The following is a 19,939-nucleotide window of genomic DNA, read 5'->3' as shown; positions in this document are numbered from 1 at the left end:
AAGAGTTTTCTATGTATATACTAAACACTATTACACATCTCGTAATCGAAATATAAGAAGTTGGTTGAACTTGGCCTAGATGTCGCCACGGCAGTTTAAATCGGCGCGCTATTTGAAATAACATATTGCCTTCATTTACGAAAAAAGACGCGAATTAGCCCTGCCTAACAGTCAGCAAGCCTGTCTGCTTTAGCAAAAAGCTTAAAACACAGAAACATCCTGCTCAAATATAGAGTATGTTCCAAAAACGGGTTCTATGCACTTATTTGTATTCTATGACATTTTACAGTCCTAATGACCGTTTCCAAGTTTGGGTTTTGCTGATCATTCTTTAATTAAATTAGCATTGTCTTTCTGTTTCTTTCTAACATTTAAGGGGTGATCCGTAAGAAATAGAAACAGTGGCCCTTATAGCAAAATGTTACCGAACATGTTCCACCTAAAATCATAACACTATACTTCGGCCCTACCACCCTTTTTGGTACACCCTATACATAAGATTTTAACTTTTAACTCGTGCGGGGGAGAGTCCCCTTCCTTCAAGGTCTCTCTCTCTAGCTTTGGCAATGTATGGCGACAGAAATACCGTGTGTTTGGGGCTTTTATCCCCATCATTCCGATTTCGATTTTAAAAGTAAACACTAATTTGGTGACTCCACCAGAACGAATTCTAGTTGAAGCCACAAAAAAGGGTAAATAGACTCCGCCTCCTCCGAAGCGCGTGATGGTGCGGTGGTTTAGGAATGGTGCTAGGGCATAACTTTCATTCTAAAGACTTAAAGCTGTCTGCTGCGAGTTCTACTGTTAAGTTATTATTTATCAGACTCAGAAGTCAGAACTGGAGGTATGGCGTCTAGGCCAATGATGGTGCAATGATAATAAAGAGAATATTAGGAAACAATTTTCAAACATTTTTTGGGAAAATGTCACTAGAAGGCGTTAAACACATGTATAAACTGGAAATAAAACTAAAACTAAACCTACAAATAAAACTAAAACTAAACCTTGAGTTAATTCACATATACTAGGTTAGGTTACGTTACGTTAGGTTAGGTTCGGTTCGGTTAGTTCAATTGGCAAACATGTCAAATTTGAATTTCCCGCCATTTTTACACGATTTTTAAATTTTGATTTTCTACCATTAATAATCATTTGCGCCAAAAAAATTTAGCACCATATTTTTTTTCACGGTCTAACGAGTAAAAAAAAAAGAAAAAGGAGTTGCAGGCACTATTCTTCAAAATTCTCCACTTTTTTATTATCTTACATATCCCGCGCAAGTGTTCTTTCTGCTGGGGCAGCTTGTTTATATTTTAAATGAAATATTCTGGAGATTTAGTGAGGACATCACAAAAAATCATACCTTACTCGTTTTCGTCGCATTGTGACAAAACCCTTCTTCATCTATGTTGCGTTTAGTGGTTTTTAGAGGTACGTAAATAGTTGGTGCATTAACATCCAGACGATAGAGGAATTTTCGGTGTGTTCCATATTATTTAATATTACTTCGCGCAAAGTTGCAAAACATCTTCCGTAAATGACGCGAAAATAACCAATTTTCTATTAAAGCGTCGCGTACTCGTCGTTAAGGTGAGGGCGTCAAATTCTCCGAGATATAGAGATTACTACCCGTCTCTTACATCCTCACCAGACCTCCCTTCCACGTCTTTAGCTTGCAAGGTCTTGCGGATATTAAGTCGCCTTTCAAGCTGCCGCTGAAGGTGATTTTCTAATAACGACATCTCGAAAGCTAATATTAAAATTAATACCCGCACCACCCACTACTTTCTCGCAAATTCTTGTGACTTTTAGTAAAATAACAAAAAGCTTCGTGTTAGGAAAATCGAAGGGAGAGAACTATCATCTTGGGTGGGGTCCATTTTAATAAAGCGTTTTCAAGAGAGGTTGAAATACTCTGGTCTACAGTTTAATCTAGACATTTTATATTATTATGGCTAGTTAAACATTTTTTTAAAGAAGGTGGTAGTTTGTTCTATATACAGTCACCATTGGTTATTAAAAGTAACATCGGAAGTGAGATGAGACTAGAAGTATCGAGGTAACCAAATTGTTCACTCGGCGAAAGTGAATACTCTATAACACACCAACGGTTGGCCCTCTGGTAGCGGTTTCTGAAATTTTCCTCCAAAACGTGAGACGCTCGTGGCGGTAGACGGCCGAACTAGATTCAAGCACAGGCGTCCGTGTTCCGCGGCTTTAGGTTGAGGGGAAGGGGGTAGGAAACTTTTGGAACTCGACGAATTTTTTTCTCTCTAGTGTAGGCGCGTAGGAAGCGGCATAAAATCCTCAAATTTGTTCACTAGTGCCAGGATCTACTACTAATGCTAGAGCCCTTCACTTCTAGTCTCATCTTACTTCTGGTAACATCAAAGTATATCAATTTGACCAGTTTAAGTTTGCGCTTTCTTGCTTTGACCATACTTAATTTACCTTTTAATCATAAGTGCTATCTTTTCAAAGAATGAAACCCTGTAAAATATCTACTTAAATCTTTGATGTATTTATTTCAGTATTGAATTGCGTGTGATCACAGAAACCTGGATTTTTCTATGGATAGTTTACACACATGGAGGATTCATACCATTTACACCAGGAGGACACAAACCAGTCTGCTTCTGTCCACCCGGAATCCTGGCCTAGTGGTGTAAATGGTATGAATCCTCCATGTGTGTAAAGTAGCAACACCAGTAGGAAAACCATAGGATATAGTTGGAACACAACAGCGCAATACTACCCCCATCGGTGTTAAATAACTGTTTATTTAATTTGTAGCCTTAAGCTTAGATCCCAAAAGAATATTTCTTTTTGGTTTTTAAATTCCCTCAAAAAGTTCTTTTCAAATTTTTTTATCAGCTCTATAATTTTTTTTAATCCTTTTTTTTTAAATCTAAAAGCATGACACTCTTTGCATTTGCTTCATGTATGAACAGTGAAACCTAAGCCAACTCGAGAAATTTAATCAAACCCGTCAAGTACTTCATGAACCTACTGATGCGATAAGTACTTTTCTGCATCACCGTTTCTGACCACTTACCCATAAGTATCAAACTCTTATTTCATTGTCCCTTAACACGTCAATAGGGGTTCATTATCTTACCTTAATGTATTTGTGCTCCTTGGACCTCAGTAAGGAGTATCTGTTCGGCGACGCGATGCCTCGCCTTCCCTTGTCATGGCCTTCTTGAGAGGGCGGAAGACTCGCGTCCAAGATAACGGACAATCTTCCCAAAAATTTAAAATAAATTTCAAAAAGGAATCATTTCTTTTCTTATTATAACTTCTTTTTTTTTTGTAATATTAAATTCACCGATAGTCGTCATGTATTTAGCTGGGACGTCACCTTGTTTTCTTTATTCTATTTTTTTTTGTTTGTTTGTTTGTTTCTTTTTTTAATAACCGAGAGATGAAGGCACTTAAGGGAAATTACAGTTAGTTGTTGATCTTTGAATTCATCGATGAGTATAATATATAATATATTAGTTATACAGTAAGCTTTGTTACGCGGTGTCTTTCTTTTTCACCGCACATTTTGAAATCCAAGTGTTTAATCACCTTGTAAAAACTTCAATTTTCACGTCTTTTTTCGTATTAAACACCGATCGCAAATGAACGTATTTTTTCAGTCTTATTGCACGTTGTATTATTGTTCCGAAAAGTTTTTTCATGCTTAAACGTGATTTTTTTTGTCCTGAAATCGCTGTCTGGGAGCGTGTGAGTGTGTCCCTTATCGCGATTAGTTATTTTTTATGTGCGTTTTTTTTACCTCCATAAAGGAAAGATAGTCCATAGAAGAAGACAAATGAATGAACGTATTCCGGAGTTTTTCTTGGAACTAGAGTTAATCTGAACACTATCATGTTGCATCGCAGCTGGTTTTTCACCTGAAAAATAGTAAATATCTTGGTTTCAAGATATAATTATTTCGTAGGCCTAAATGTTACCATTAACAAGAAAACAAACCTTCATCCAGCGAATTCATATCGAATTACAATTATTATCATTCAATAAGTGTTTATATCCCTTACAAATGTAACCCAGTATAAAATAATTTTGATCAACGTTTAACAAAAGTTTTATATGTTTCACAATAAGTTTATTAGATATCTTCCAGAAGTATGACACTTCATATAATACGGCTTGAGACTTACTATGAGCTAGTTCGAGAACGACTACACTCGGTTTTGCAGTCAATCTTCCTATTTAGTCTGAGCTAAGCCTTTAACAGCGCCTCATCAGGAGCCGCTTTACAAGAATCTATGAAATTACACCTACGTCACTTCATGGAAAGCTCTCAGTAACCAGTGACAAACTTAGGGAAAATATCTTATAGACTATGATGTCACTTTTATTTCATTGTGTTTAACAATGCTGCATCAACCGTTTCTCCAATTAATAAATACTAAATTCTAAATCTGGTTTTAAAAAAATCCGATCAAAAATGTCTGTTATCAAGATCTTTTACACTTTCATGAAATGAAGATATGATCACGGTTCATTTGATCAATCATGACAATTAGTAAATATACAGAGAAGAAGAGGTTAGACTGTCCAATATTTATTTTCATCTGGAAAAAGTAATACTGAAGATGGAAGAAAGCGGGAAACCAAACGGTAGACATTTTTGAAATTGACCATTCCTGTTATTCAATTAAAAAGCAAACTGCACAGGGGCCGGACCGTCACATATTAGTCTATTTTCCTCGGGTCAAGAAGCTCCGGAAACGGCAGTGTGAGTTGACTAGCCTCCCGTCTGTAGCGAACGCGAGCTCCGCTTGTCATCGCACCTAGGGGAACAAGCCTAATATGGCGGCCCCTCCTCTGTGCGTTGGTTTCTCTTCAAGAATTTATTGGAATGGTCTATTAACGTTAAACTCATTTGAATTAGAAAGTAGTAATTATTTTTCATATAATTTGAACAATAATAATTTTAATCTAAGCTTTGGCTACGAAGTGATGTCCACACTAAGTCTGTTTCTAGTTTAACGGTGGATCCCTTTACAAGCCATAGAGGGGGAGATGGCTAGCCTCTATGCCACATTTGTCCAACAGCGCCCAATTCTAACTATTACCGTTAACCTCAGCAAGGTTTGATGGAAAGAAGAAACCGGGTAAGACCACGGTAGAAAACTTCATTAACAAGTGGGCAGAGGTCTTGCAAACTCTACGCAAAAGGGTTTGTTCCCAGGTTTCTCAACCGGAGCCACAGTCCTGGACTCTCTTGCTGCAATGCCAAAGACATAACCACTACACCACCCCAATATCAGTAATTGCAGTCATTAGAAAATGAACAATTAGTGGACAATGCATGGAAGAGTAATCCTTAGTTACGAGACACCCAACTTACGAAAAAAGAAAAAAACAGGGATGCTATACTCTTAAATATACTAAATTAGTTCTGAAACGGTGACTATCATTCAAAGGGTTCGTCCAGAACGAAACTTGCGCTAATACAAGTATTGCCATTATATGGGGGGAAGATTTGACTTGAATTATCTTTGCATTGTCCAGGACATACATTATAACTAATCAAAATTTGATCATGTTAAATATGTATAAATAAAAGCCAGTTTCTTTATGGCAGACACGAAATACGCTCTACTAAAATTGTCACGTCGCATTGACTATATATGTTTATATAATATATTCATATTTGTAAGATGTACTTCGCACCCCAAAGTCGAAAATTTGAAAATTACCATAAACGTTACGCTTCGACATGCCGCCTTTACATTTTAAGAACAACTTAAATTTATCCTTCTCTAATTTTAAAGAAAGCTTTGCGTGTCTCTTCGCATTCCATCTTAATTTACGTTGAAACGACATCAGGGAGGGATACGCGTACGTCGGAAGGATCCTCTTAAATTTGTTACGGGGAGATCAATCTTTTATCGGATTAGTCGCAACGCGAGTTCCCGTCTCTGCTCCTCGTTCTTCGAAGGAAGCACCCTTTCTCCGTTAGGTAGAGTCTGCCCCGACGTACTTTCTCCTATACGTCTTCGCTTACCCTCCCGCTCCCCCGCGCAGTTACCACGCTCGTGACTCTCGTCTATAGTGTAAGACTTCTCGGGTTTCTATCATCTCCTTTTACGCTTATTTCCTCGCGAGACTAAGAGTATAAGATAAAACAAAAATTACGGGAAGGGCGCCCTGGTTTAGATTACTAACGGTGGAAAGATGTTTCTCCCTTACAACGGGATTTAAGGAGAAAAAGCGTAATCTCGTTTTCAATCCCGGTTTTCGTAAGAAGAAACCGGAGTGCGAAGGAAGGGCTCCGATATATCATAGACGACGCGAGGCCGTGAGAGAGCCGCTCCAATTTCGTTCTTTTTAGCTGACGAAACCGCAACGTGCTCGGGTCCGTTTGAACCTTCCCATCCCCGCCTGTACTTGGGCAAATCCCTTTCTTTCTCTCTTTCCAAGTTTTTGCTTTTCTGCCCAAGGGCAGCTCCTAACAAGATTGCAACTACCACAACAACTAGAACATTTCCGCTTCAATGAAAACGCGTGAAAAATAATCTGAAATGGGAATTCAGGGAATGGCTAACCCCTGCATTCTTTCGCTTTATTCACCTTCTTTGGAAATATAACCCTTTATTATGGTACTTTCTTAATATAATAAATATATAAGGAAGATAGGGTTTCGCCTGTTAATGACGATGATAAGTAATATGTTAAAGATTTATTGAATTAACATTCTGTAAAAACTGCAGTTTAAAGAGATATCTCTATTGAATCTCGCTCGATGTAGAGGGAAAATGGTTTCGTGAATGACAAAGAAATTTACGTTTTGACTTCATAAGCTGTAGAAATGAAGCCTTCTTCTATCTAATTTACCGAGGGTTAACTTAATAAAAATTCTGACTAAGAGCAAAGGCTAATAGACATAAAATAAAGTGAAACACTGGATTGATGAAAGCCTTCCGTAATGCAATGTATGATGGGTTTTTTCTAGTTTATTTGATCAATAAATAAGCGTTCTTTGTTATATTTTTCTTTTCAGCGATGAAAACAGTTCAGCTTTTGAGGTATTAGAATATTTTTGATTGTTTGTGACCCTAGCTTTCATTGTGTAAACCTGGTGTATATATAATGTTTGCTTACGTACTCACGATTTAATTTATGCATGCATTTTACCTTAGTGTATCAGGGAAGGCAACGCGAATCACACGTTACATGCTCTCTACTTACTGTCTCACTTTCTACTATTCCTAAAGTCAAATCATTTGCAATATTTCGAAATTTAAATTGAAATTAAATTTGTGGAATTTTTAAAATCCAAAAAAAATAAAATAATTTCGGCTTGATTTTGAAATTGTGTTTGAGGTTTGGTTGTTAACTACCACTCCTAAAAAGCATTCTAATTTTATTTTCACTATTTCGGATTTCAAAATCTGACTTTGCTTGCTGTTTACAGGGTTGGGTCGAATTATTTACCAAGCTCGTCTCTAATACTAAATACAATCATGCACTTTACATCGATCAGGTTAAGTTTAGCTGGCCAAAATTAGGGAGAGAAAAAAAAACGCGAAGAGACGAAATTGGTTCCTCGAGTCACTGCGAAATGTAAACATCTAAGAAAATTAAGAGATCCTGGCCAAATTGTATTCACCGTTTCTACAATTACGCACGCAGAGATGTAATTATACCGGTCCTTGAAGCGTACTAGAGCTATTGTTTAGATAAGGAAGTAATACATTTCCAACTCTTACAAGGTAATTAGAGAACAAAGACCTCGTTATGAATGGAAAACAGTCAATTTACTGTTTGCTTCCCCAGAGAGATAGAAATTAATTATTCGAAAGGTGTACCTTAAGCCAGCACCACACATTTTCCCTGTGTCGAAAATGTTAGCCTTTTTGCCACACGACTTCATCCTATGGTGGTGTTTCTCAAATATTGCTTTGTATTGTATTGTGAAATTTGTTGCAAAATCGTTTTGACCAAATAGCCGTAATATACTATTAAAACACCTGAACGCCACGAGACAATTTTAAGTTGGAATATAAATAATCTCAATTACTATGAAATACGAAAAAGCAAATGGAAAGATCTGTTATGTTTATGATTGGGTAGTCGTAACATCGAAAACTTTGGAAAACACTGCCCTCTGATGTATAAAGGTGGGCGTTTTGTTTATCAGAGGTACGAGACATGATTTTTCAGACGACATTCCGTGACACGTGCTCGAATTCAAAGAATAAACCCATTCATATAATACTAGTTCGGGACTCCCTGAAATAAAGAAATGTGTGGCACTGGCTTTAAAAATAACATGCACTGAAAATTAAATTTAACTTGCGATACAAGTTCGGAAAATCAATAATTCAATTTCGAATTTATTTGACACGAACAGATCAATTGGGAAATTTAATACAGATAAACCTGCGCATAAGGGCCACCCACTATACGTATTTACTTTCTTACCCAATGTAACCGCTAGAGGTAGCAAGAGTTGTCCAGCCTCTTTCTGTCTTGAGCTCCTGTTACCGTTATCGGTGCCTCTAGGCAAACAACAATATTCCTATTTTCGTCCCTCTTCCCCTGCAGAGCTCCGTTAATTATTTCAGTTTCTGAGCTTTCTGTTTATAATTAAAAGGGAATTTGATATATTCGGATATATTTGATGAGCATTACGAAATATTTGGTTTGTTTTAGGACAGCGTTACGTAAAGGTCATGTCGCGACAAAACACTCTATTGTAAGATTTTTAGATCAGCTTTAAAATATCTGTCCATAAAAAACGTAAATGGATTCCATATCAAGGAAAATTGCAAAAACTATTTCTGACAAACGTGCACGCCATGCGGTAGTATTAATTCACTATTGGCCTACTGTGTCTAGAAGACTAGTCGAGTGACATTGTTTAGCACAGGCTATAAAATCATATTTTTAAAGTACAAAACCGCATTTAGAAATTCTTCAAAATTATGTATTCTGATCTCCAAATAAATAACATCATGAATCCCCTAAAAATGTGTTGTGACTTCGAAAAGGTTTGGGAAACGCTGTTTTAACATAATTTAAAATTTCCGATGATTTTAATACGTCTCCGTGACGAAATCGCGAGTAACGCGTTAAGTATATCCACAAAATGTTTCGAGGTGGTTCTAAAATAGGGTTAGGAATCAATATAATCAAAGAAGAGAAAGTTTTTGTTCGGATGGGTTCTTCTTATCTGGGATTTTTTCTATCATTTTATTCTTGGAATTCTCTTTTCAGAGCGTCAGGCGTCATTTAGGTCAATAGAAATCTGGGCTAAAGGAACGAAGGAAGGAAGGCTAGGGTGTCGAGCCGAGGAGATTTTCAGACGAGGGACCATGGGCATTCATTTGGGTTTATCCGAGTGTAAAGATTTTTAGGCTTAAGGGATTTTTGAACAAATAACCCCTTCAAGGGAAAGGGAAGAACGAAAAGAAAAAGAACTTGGAAAAGCCCGTCCCGAATTCCAATAGGGTGGAGATGACACTTAGCAAAAATAGAGGGTTTTTGGGCGGGAGCGATCTCTCGAAGCCGCCGTCTACGAGGTTAGATTATAAAGTTTGCGAAAAGTACTTCTTTCGCGACGGTGCCTTGGGAAATAGACGCGGCGACGAAATTTTTTATCCGTGATGGAAAACTGGCGAAAATGAAGGTATACGAGATATCGATACTCGCCGGGCAAACTCGATCGGGGTCGTCCAATATAGGGGTCTCCTTATTCGATTTTTCAAACGCCTTCGTCGCCTATCTAACCATTAGAGTCAAACTTGGCTCAGGCCAAGAAGAAATTTCGGACAAGAGCTTTATCTATTTTATAGCAGCACCCCCATAAAGGAAAACGAAAAAAAAAAACGAATGAAACTTGTAAAGGTTTTTCAACGTCATCCCGGAAAAATTTTCTATTTCTCTAAATTATGCTTAATCTAATGTATTCGAAGGGTCTTTTTTTAAAAAACGAGATCACATGATAGTGAAAATTAAATTACTGATTGCAAAACAGACTGAAATCATGAACCATCTTGGTTGGTAATTACTATATTCAAATTATGGTATTCTCTAAATCCATAATTTTTGTTTTACTGTTACATTTGTTTCCCGAATAACATCATCTCCTTATTGAAGGTGTAAAGTTAATCACGTACCTTTCCCCTATTAAAGATCGTTTATTAAACGTATCGTGCGTCCTGCATTTTCAACACCTAAAATTATTCCGCAAGCTACTTCGTTGGTAAAGTTAGGTCATTAATTTAGAGATACAAGTTTTAACTTCAGGTGGCATTTTTCGCTCTATCTCGTGAAACACTTCACTACCACAAATTGCTTCAAAATACCTGATAATATTAGTTAAATTCTTGGAGATCTATTGCAAATATTGCTTTTACCTCTAATTCGTAAAATACTTCACAAACACAAACTTTTAGAAAATATATCATGCCGCAGGATCTAGGCTTATAAAATGGTAGAATTGAACAAATAGTAAGTCTCAAACCCATTGCAAACTTTGTTTTAGCCTCGCTCTAGCTGGAGGAAACACTTGTCTAACACTGTTTCAAAATACACGAGTATATTGGGTCCCACTCATATAAAGCCCGTTAGTAAAATTCTTGGACAGCCTTTGCCTGTTTCTGTGAAGGAAGAGTGCGAATGAACGAGGATTGATATTTACCAAGAAGCACGACGACCGAGATACTGGTTGCTTCGGCGTTGGAAGGACAGCAAGTGTAATTGCCGGAATCTTCAATATCTCCAGATCTAATGTAAAGCCGACTTATCGCGGTGTCGTCACCGGCTTTCTGTACGTTGATTTCGGCTTTCGTCGCGTCGTAATTGATCATTCGATCATCGTGGTACCAAAAGACGAAGCGAGGTGGCTCCGGGCTCTGAGAAATGATGCACGTCAGGTTGATGGCGCTGCCCTTTCTGACGAATAAATCCGGTGCTCCTAGTATCCTCGCTACCGCCACTGTTTTTAGAACGAAAAAGAAAAAGAAAACATTTTATTTATTTTTCGCCACCTACAAGTGCCCCTTTTAGTTTCAAGCGGAAAGTGGCTGCGACTGAGCTAGGTATATGATATTAACCCTTCAGTTTTTCTGCCAGGTTTGTTCAATAAACTGTATAACAAAGGAATCAACAGAGATAACTGGTACTCTACTCGGAACAGCGTGGCACGCGTGTACGTAGCGTTTATTTTCTCTCTCAGTGTTGGGGTAGGATGTCACCATGGCCGACAACGATTGTTGACGACGTCTCGCAGTTGTAGTTTGGCTTTGCGCGTCTTCCGTCTTACTCTCTCCCCTTCTCCTTTAGCCTTTCTTGTCTTGTCTGTATTTCTTTTCATTGTCTTTTTCCGGGCTCGTCTTCCGAGATCGAATTAACTAAAGGATTTTCTCCGGCCACGATTTTTTTCTCTGCCTTTTCCCTTTTTCATCCCAGTGGCATCCCCTGATCACTCATTTAAAAAGACAAGGAAACTACAAGAGCGGAAAAAGGAGACGGAGAGCCTTTCCAAACGTGTACGTCGACGAATATATAAGATAGACCGAGCATATTCTACCCCCTGTTCTTTTATTCGTTAAAGCTTTTCTAATTCGTAAATGGGATCATCGATCCAAAAAGAGACAAAAGAGAAAGAAGTGAAAAAAAATCGGCCTCGGGGTCTTCGCTCTTTCGCGAAACATTTTTCGTTCGGTTTAGATACTTGCTGGATACCGCCTATATTTATAACGAAACAGAAATAAAGAAAATAAAACGGCTCTCTTTAATGTTTTTGATTATGGACCCCTATCTACAGAGGAGAATTGATGAGAAAGGACATAGGGAATTATATTTCTACATAGCCTTGTGGAGAGTGTCCAAAATTTATGAGTTACCATACTGTACTTTATTTTGGGGCAAAAAAAAAAACATTTATCTGAACCTTTGTCCATTTATAATTGTGATGATAAAGACGGCATTTATCACGGAGAAATGGCAAAAAAAATCTATATATCTACCATAACGAATGGATCATTTATTGGCTATATAATTTGATTCTTATGAAACTGCTTGGATCAAATATTGGTCAAATAATTTTATTCTTATGAAACTGTTTGGATAAAGTATTCGCCATATAATTTGAACCCAACGTTTTGTCTTTAAAATCTCATAGAAAAAACCCAAAACCTTTGGTGCTAAAGTTGTCTTGTTACAATTACATTTTAGCAGAGAGAATTATCCAAGGGAGTGGAAACTTGCAGGGAAGATGAAGCTCTGAAAACCATGTGATCAGACGTAGCAGACAAGATGGAGTTCAATTACCTCTGCTCTCTCCCCTCGCTCGAAGGCGTTTTATTTATCACTAGTCCGGAAGTTAACATGGCCAGTTATTAGAAATGCACCCGCCTTTTGAGCTACATTGTGTTTTGCTAAAGTCAGGGGCTTCCGCTCTCTTTGATTTTAGCATACCCACCGAATCTTCGGTTTTCAGCGGTAGTGATGTCAAAGTCTGGCGCGGATATTGTAGATAGCCAATGAGGTATCGGCTAGACGTTCAGGGACTTTTGTTGTGGCCTAGGCTTAGCATTCTGGTTCTCGAAACTTTTTCCGAGTCTGTTGATTCTAAAGAAATCGAGGCTTCAATTTGGTTAACATAAGAAAGCAATTGTCTAATATGAACCTTAAACTTAAATCTATCTTTAAGATTCAACTTTAGATCATTTTATTTCTTGTAATGTCACATTTTAGGAGAGTTATTACAATCAAATAAGTATGTACGCTAAGTGGTATCGAATGGCTGGAAAACAATTGGTCTTGCTAAAAGTAGAATTACGTTTAACCCCATTAAATTTTGTCAGAATGCGAAGGATGGATCGTCTCTCATTACAATTTCATCCACAGAATTCAACTTATTGTAAGCGGATCCCAAGCACTTTTAAGAGCTAGCACTTTTTGTCCCAGAGATCCAATTAAGGTTATGTGGTACAATTTCGACATATCCGCAAGTACCAGGAACCTTATTATTTCTAATGAGGTCATAGATTCTTCAACGCAACAATAGTGAAAAACAGAACGCCTAAAGATACCAGAGTTATTTGAGATAACTAAACCCGTTTCTACGCAGCGGAAATTTTATTTTTGTAACTGTAAAAATACTTTTAAACTTCACAAAATTGCAACATATATCTAGCTCGAATCAATACGTAATACTTCTCTGTTTTTCTCCGCGTCAGCAGTTTGCTTATAGGAAAAGCTGGGTTTGAAATTAATGAAACTTTGCATAAAGTTAATTATTGCAACGGTTCATCATCCATTTAACCTTGATGTGTACACATTGAGTTCTTCTCTTTCGTCTAATAGATATCCTATGAAAAACATTAACATGTACAAAAATGGGCCAAGCCTCGCCTCGTGCCCTTTCCGCCGTAAAACGTTCTTAGATCCCATGTAGAGCCAAGTCTGCCTTTTGTTCTCATTCAATCGCCAATTGAACAATTATGTTATAAATTAAGTCCTTTTCCTAATTAATAACCAATATTCTTTGACTCTATCATAATTATACATCTTTGTTCGTATCAAAAATATCGTGACTTGGCAATCGCAGGTAAGTAATATTAAAAGGAAGTCGAGGGGATATTCACTAAATCGTTGCTGATTTTAAAATAATCGAAGGGATATTCACTAAATCGCTGCCGATTTTAAAATAATCGAAGGGGATGACCTGCGCTTGCCAAGTCACGATATTTTTGATACGAACAAAGATGTATAATTATGATAGAGTCAAAGAATATTGGTTATTAATTAGGAAAAGGACTTAATTTATAACATAATTGTTCAATTGGCGATTGAATGAGAACAAAAGGCAGACTTGGCTCTACATGGGATCTAAGAACGTTTTACGGCGGAAAGGGCACGAGGCGAGGCTTGGCCCATTTTTGTACATGTTAATGTTTTTCATAGGATCTCACTTCTTTTTGTAGACCCTCTCGTTATACTTCGGTAGTTATATTAAAACAAGACCCTCTCGTGGTACTTCGTTTGCCAATATAATCGCTAACGTTTGTCCTTATTTACGCTGAATTACCCCTTTCGACCCACAGAGAATAAGGAAATAAAGATTGTACGCGATATCCTAATATAAGAATGTAGCATCAGTTACCACACATTTCTTTTAAACTACTACTCTTATTAGCTTTAAAATATATTTAACTTTCGGTTAACTATGGACCATTACGTCCTTTCATCAAGAACACACTATTTCTGTTGAAAAGACGGCAGCGCCATCTAGTTTTAAAATAAAGAACTAAAGAACAATTTTATAAAAATTTCGGGATGTTTTAATTTTTCTGTGCTTTATAAAATAAATGAAAACTAAATCCTGAATTTTAAGATTCTATCTACCCTAGAAGTACCTTAGAATTTTGATGATCGGTGAGTGAGTGAGTGAGTGACAAAATGAGGTAAATTTCACCTTCGATATTTCGAAAAGTATATAGGGTAGGAACTTGAAATTTGGAAACTATAGCTAGGATTGACAGTCCTCACGGCAAGCAAAATTTCAGACTTTTACCTATACCCATCACGAAGTTACAGTGGGCTTAAAAGTGTCGTGAGTTGCTTCGAGAAAAGGGTGTCAGTGCTCGACTTGGCTGGGAGCACTGCCGTGCTCCCAGATTATACTCATTGTCTGGACACCAATTTTTACACATTAACTTTGGCTTCTACTCTGTTATTGTTGCGATTACACCACGAGAAAAATTGTGACTGTAAATGAGAAACCGAAATTTTGTTTGAACGCCTTGACTATTATAATACTTAGTCCAAAGAAAGATATCCGAAAATTTACTTTTAGTTACCGAATTTTAGAAAGAGATTTTTAGTGAAAAAAGTGACTTTGTGTCAGCCCTGAAATTCGAGAACGGAACATGTACTGCAGGAAAGGTTTTTAATGTGAAATATTCCTCGTCATACAAGAGCCGTCGAAACCTACTTTGGAAAATTATAATATTCTCGAGTCAGCTGTATACGCCTTCGGTGGAGGAATTAATTTATTAAAATTGAAGGTACAACTTGTCGCTTAGTAGTTACGGCGTTTCATTCGTATTACGGGATTACATGTTCAGATTTGGGTTCGAGTGTGACTGCAAAATTTTATGTATTGGCAAAAGTTCAGGAAAGTCGTTTTCATTTTTAGTTACTGTAGATATTTCGTTCGAGCGTTGCCAATCTCACTTAGGATATAGTTTCCTTTAAACTTAAGCCTATGGTAGCGGGTTGATGGGTCGATTTTACTTATTTCCTATCACTGGCTAAGCCTTGTCGAAAGCAATCGCATCGAGTCTTCGTCAAGGAAAAACCCTATCGATAGAATTTTGTCGAAAACGTCGCGTAACGTTTGGGGAGAAACTTTTCCGGGTGAAGGGCCGAAGACTTTCCAATAAGGGGTCTAGGTGGGGAGCCAAGCCGAGATAGATCGAGATTGTTAGGACAATGGTCGGCGAAAATCAATGAGGCCGATTTCTCTTTCATAGTCCAGCGGGACTTTCCTCCGAGCTTCGACTACTCCCCACACCCTATTTTTTTCCTCCTCGAGAAAACGTGCTTACACTGCTAACAAAGCGTTCACGCCCAATTTTGGTCTCTTTTTCGAATGAACGATTTTATTGATGGGGGTAGGGGGTTCTATCGGAAGCTGCACGAGTTTTCTCCCGCAGTCTCGCTCCTCAACTTCTCTGTCTCCGAGTCTCTAGCGAATACCCCTTCCCATCACACTCCTGAGGATTTACTAAGCGGAATAAATAGGAAGTCTTTAGATTTTAAACAGAACCAGAATTTAAAGTCGCTTCTGAGGCGCTTTAAAACTCTTCGCAGCTTTCCTCCCCTCTCTCTCCCTTCTTTTGACTTCTTAATACCGATCCTTGATACTACCGAATTCTCTTTCAACTCTTCAAGGGACGATAAAATTTATCTATCGAAATCCAAGGGTGGAAACGTTACTTAACTTTAGATGTAAATCTCACTAAGCATAAAGCCGTCAATAAACTCGTTATCTAGCGCGATTTGAAAATTTATATTATCTCTAGTTAAACTTTCTAAACAACATAAACCGTTCACCAACCCTAACGTCACAATAAAAATATTTAACTCTAAATTGTGGTACTGCCTAAAACATTTGTCACAATATCATCTCGCATACAGTGGCGTCGCTAGGCCTTTTTTGGGGGGGCTATAGCCCCCCAAATTCCAAATTTAGCCCCCCCCCCCCCCAAAATAATCCGTAAACCCTACCAAATAATTGCTGTTAGCAACCTAAAATTCTGTAGCAATATATAAAAGATTATAATGATAGATTCGTTAAGTTTCATCTCTGCAGAGATGAATTTCAATATCAAGCAATACAATTTTGAAGAAAAAAACAGATGGAGACAAGTAAAATGTTTCATGTTCTTTCGAAGGGAGTCCCAATAGTGTGGACTAAAAGCTCACCAAAATTAATAATAAACTTAAAACGAGTTCGGTTCCGATACTCTTTATCAATAAAAGGTTGTATATCTTTAAAATACAAATAATTTCACGTTGACACAAATTTACGGATAGTTTTAAAGGTCTACACATTTTCCAATGAACTCATTATTCAATTTTTTTATTAAGTTCTTATAATAACTAATTTGCCCTGATTTAGCCCCCCCCCCAAATTTCAAACCCTAGCGACGCTACTGCTCGCATATAAGAATTTCCTACATTTTTGAAAAGTGTAGCATTAGTTAATGAACCTACCATGTAGTTTAACTGTTATCGGAAGTTTATTTATAAGGAAGCGCCTAACTGAGCCAAATTGATAGGATCGGGCATCCAAGCATGACATTTAAAGTAAACATACCGGAAAAATACGTTTAAAAATATTACTATGAGCAGAAGTAAGATGAGACTAGAAGTACAGAGCTCTGGCATTGGTAGTAGATCCTGGCAATAGTGAACAAATTTGAGTATTTTATGCCGCTTCCACCGCGCCTACACTAGAGAGAAAAAAATTGGTCGAGTTCCAAAACATTTTCTTATCCCATTCCCCTAACCTAAAGCCGCGGAACACGGACGATGCGGGTGCTTGAATCTAGTTCGGCCGTCTACCGCCACGAGCGTGTCACGTTTTGGCGGGAGAATTCAGAAACCGCTACCAGAGGGCCAACCGTTGCTGTGTTATCAAGAATATTCACTTTCGCCAAGAGAAGAATTTGGTTATCTCAGAACTTCTAGTCTCATATTACTTCTGCTATAAGTAAACTTAAAGGCTAATTTGGCAGTGAAAATAGTCTTCTATTTTTGTTGTGAACTAACTGAAACTTTTGGTTTTACCAGAGGGGAATAAGAGAGAAGGGAGACATTAGAGCCTGCTATGGTAACGGGAGTCCGACCAACCTCAGAAAACCGCGAAAACTTTGCGCAAGTACACAGCTTTTAACCAATTTACTGCAAATATAGTTCTTTAAGTTCCACGCGGTATCAGGCGGCCTATTTGTCTGCTAGATTTTCATTCTCCAAAGGCTTAGGGCTGACGATGTTTCGTTCTTGTGTAATTATAACCTCAAGTATGTATTTTATTGAAAATAATTTTTATTTTTTAATATTAGTTCAGAATAATTAGTTTCATCTATTTGTTACCTTCAAATTATCTGATTTTGGTATGTTCTCAATACCCGTGCATCGAAATTAATTGCACAGCTTGATTTCGTTTATCAACATGAAATTCGGCCATTTTTATCTCCTTCAATGTAAAGTTGTAAACAAAACTACTTTTTATACATCAACCGAGACGTCACCTTATCTGACGTCACAGCTACGACAGAAGTTAGATAGCCAATCAGTGAAGGCTAGTTGATTTGAGGTTAGTAAGACTGTTGTTACGAGTGTAAAGCATTATGGAGATATAAAGTGTGTCCCTTCTCTCTTATTCCCTTCTGGTTTTACATATAGAATGCAAAAACTCGTTCAATTTGGAAGTGATTTAAAAACCTCATGAAACGCTGCTCCGAGATAGAGGGCGTGTTTGTGTTTATGTTTAGTTCGTTAGATTCAATTACACATGAAAACAAATCTCCAAAATCTCTCGACAAGACTAGACCAAAAATGTTGTAGCAAATTATTTCACGTACTATGCGATTTCGCACGAAACATACAAATGTAAAGATAACCATTTTTTTCATATTTTACAATTCGGTATAGGGCTTTAAGATTAAAGCCAGACACCGTCTTCAAACCTTTTTCTTTATCCCTCAAGGAGAACTATCGATTATTCCGCTTCAGTTTCACCTTCTTCTGGTGAAATAATTTGGGACTGGACTCAAAGGCTCTTTTTTTTCTCTTAAGATCCCTTTTCTTTTAGGTGGAAGAGAGGGCCGCGCGACTTCTCTAATGAGTACGAGAGGTCGAACCCTTTTACCGTCTTTGGTGGTCTTTGTACTTACCGACGACATTCAGGTTAACGAAGAAGCTTATTTTGGGATCCGAACTGACTTGGCACTCGTAAGTACCCGAATCGTGAATGTCCGCGTATTTAATCTTTAGAGCCCAGTCATTGGTCGAAGAGACGTGAACCGCCTCGAAGCGGTCCTCACTCGTGTACGTGTCCAAACCAACTGTTAAAACGTGGAAATCTTTTCTCCGGATCCAAGAAACCTGTAAAGAGAATGCAAAAGAGTTTTCTTTCAGCACGCTTAAAATTTCTATTACAAAATAGTTTTAGATCTTTCTATCCAAAATTATGAACTCATACAATTGCACTTTCGCCAAGATTCCATTTAGTAAGCTCTAGGAACATAGAACTTAGATTGTGGATACTTATTTCTAATAATTGCGCCTTGTGAATTGCTAATATTTCACTGTTTATATACATATGTAAGTAAAACCAAGTACGCTGAAACCAATCCTCCTCCAAAAATAGCATATAACTTAAATTATGAAAAGTTTGCAGTGATGCACAAAGTGACAAGCCCAGATTTTGCTATGGACTGTAGAAAGATATTTTCACTAAATCTATGTTTTATTAATCTCTAAATATGTTTAAATCTAATTTACATGTATTTTTATTTACAATGTATTTAAATTTTGTAAAAGTTTTTTTTTATTTTTTATATTTGAAATTTCTTTATTCTGAATACGCTGTACACTTTAAAGTATGTCACCGGTTTTCGTGGGGTTTACCCAAAAAATATCTCCTTATATGGAGTTTTAAAACTTTTAGCTGGGCATTACTGACCAATAAGGATGAGCCCTGGATTTCAAAAATTCACCCACGAAGAACCCTGACTTTCACTTTTTAGTCTCTCTACTGTACCTTGACTCGAGAGGTCCTAAATAACCTCTCTGTCCCACCTGTGGGAAACTTTCGCTACGAACAATGTAAATCGCAAATCGAATAAGTAATTTTTACCTTAATAATTAAAGTTAATTTAGTTTGTTTTATTTCATCTCGTCTCTGCGTACATTCTTGCGCAAATAAGCACCTAGTCCGAACCACATTTGATTTAATTATTTGCCTAAAATTAATTAAAGGCTTTTAGACTTTTTCAGTCGGGTTTAAAAGTTCTACCTCTCCGTTCTCCCGCTTAAGGGCCCTGCTTAACATTTCGCCATAACATGGACAAGAGTAATGCTTTGAGATTGTATAGAAAAAGGAAACTCGCATCTTTCTTCCGTTTTTTTTTTTTGCCAAAATCAAAAAAGTGAAAAAACTATGATAGAGTTAACGAAATTGAGATTCTCAAATAAAAATCAGTATAAATAATTATGATTAAATAAATCCCCAGTAACCTTGTTACTGAAATAATTAAGATACAAGTCATAAAAGCATAATTCCATTGCTTATTGATAGATATTTCAGTTTCTAAGTTAAAGCGTTAGTAAAAAATAAGACAGGTTTTCAGAAACCGATTTTCATAATTTTTGAATTAATGGTTGACTCTTG

At 37.2% G+C, this 19,939-nt stretch overlaps 1 protein-coding gene across 1 annotated transcript in view; it reads right to left on the bottom strand.

Moving 5' to 3' along the window:
• Positions 1-19,939, bottom strand: part of LOC149625333 (zwei Ig domain protein zig-8-like) — a 198,727-nt gene that overhangs the window by 4,618 nt on the left and 174,170 nt on the right. Inside the window, exons 3-5 of the mRNA XM_089852144.1 lie at positions 18,441-18,651; positions 10,667-10,963; positions 3,119-3,902 (exon numbers count right to left, since the gene is read on the bottom strand). Coding sequence (XP_089708270.1) covers positions 3,781-3,902; positions 10,667-10,963; positions 18,441-18,651 — 630 coding nt within the window. The 3' untranslated portion in view covers positions 3,119-3,780. The remainder of the gene's footprint in view (positions 1-3,118; positions 3,903-10,666; positions 10,964-18,440; positions 18,652-19,939) is intronic.

Source organism: Phalangium opilio, unplaced genomic scaffold, assembly GCF_054372755.1.
Source record: "Phalangium opilio isolate 3A_F unplaced genomic scaffold, DU_Popi_V2 ptg000105l_1, whole genome shotgun sequence".
Taxonomy (NCBI): domain Eukaryota; kingdom Metazoa; phylum Arthropoda; class Arachnida; order Opiliones; family Phalangiidae; genus Phalangium; species Phalangium opilio.
This window is presented reverse-complemented; position numbering and strand designations above follow the sequence as displayed.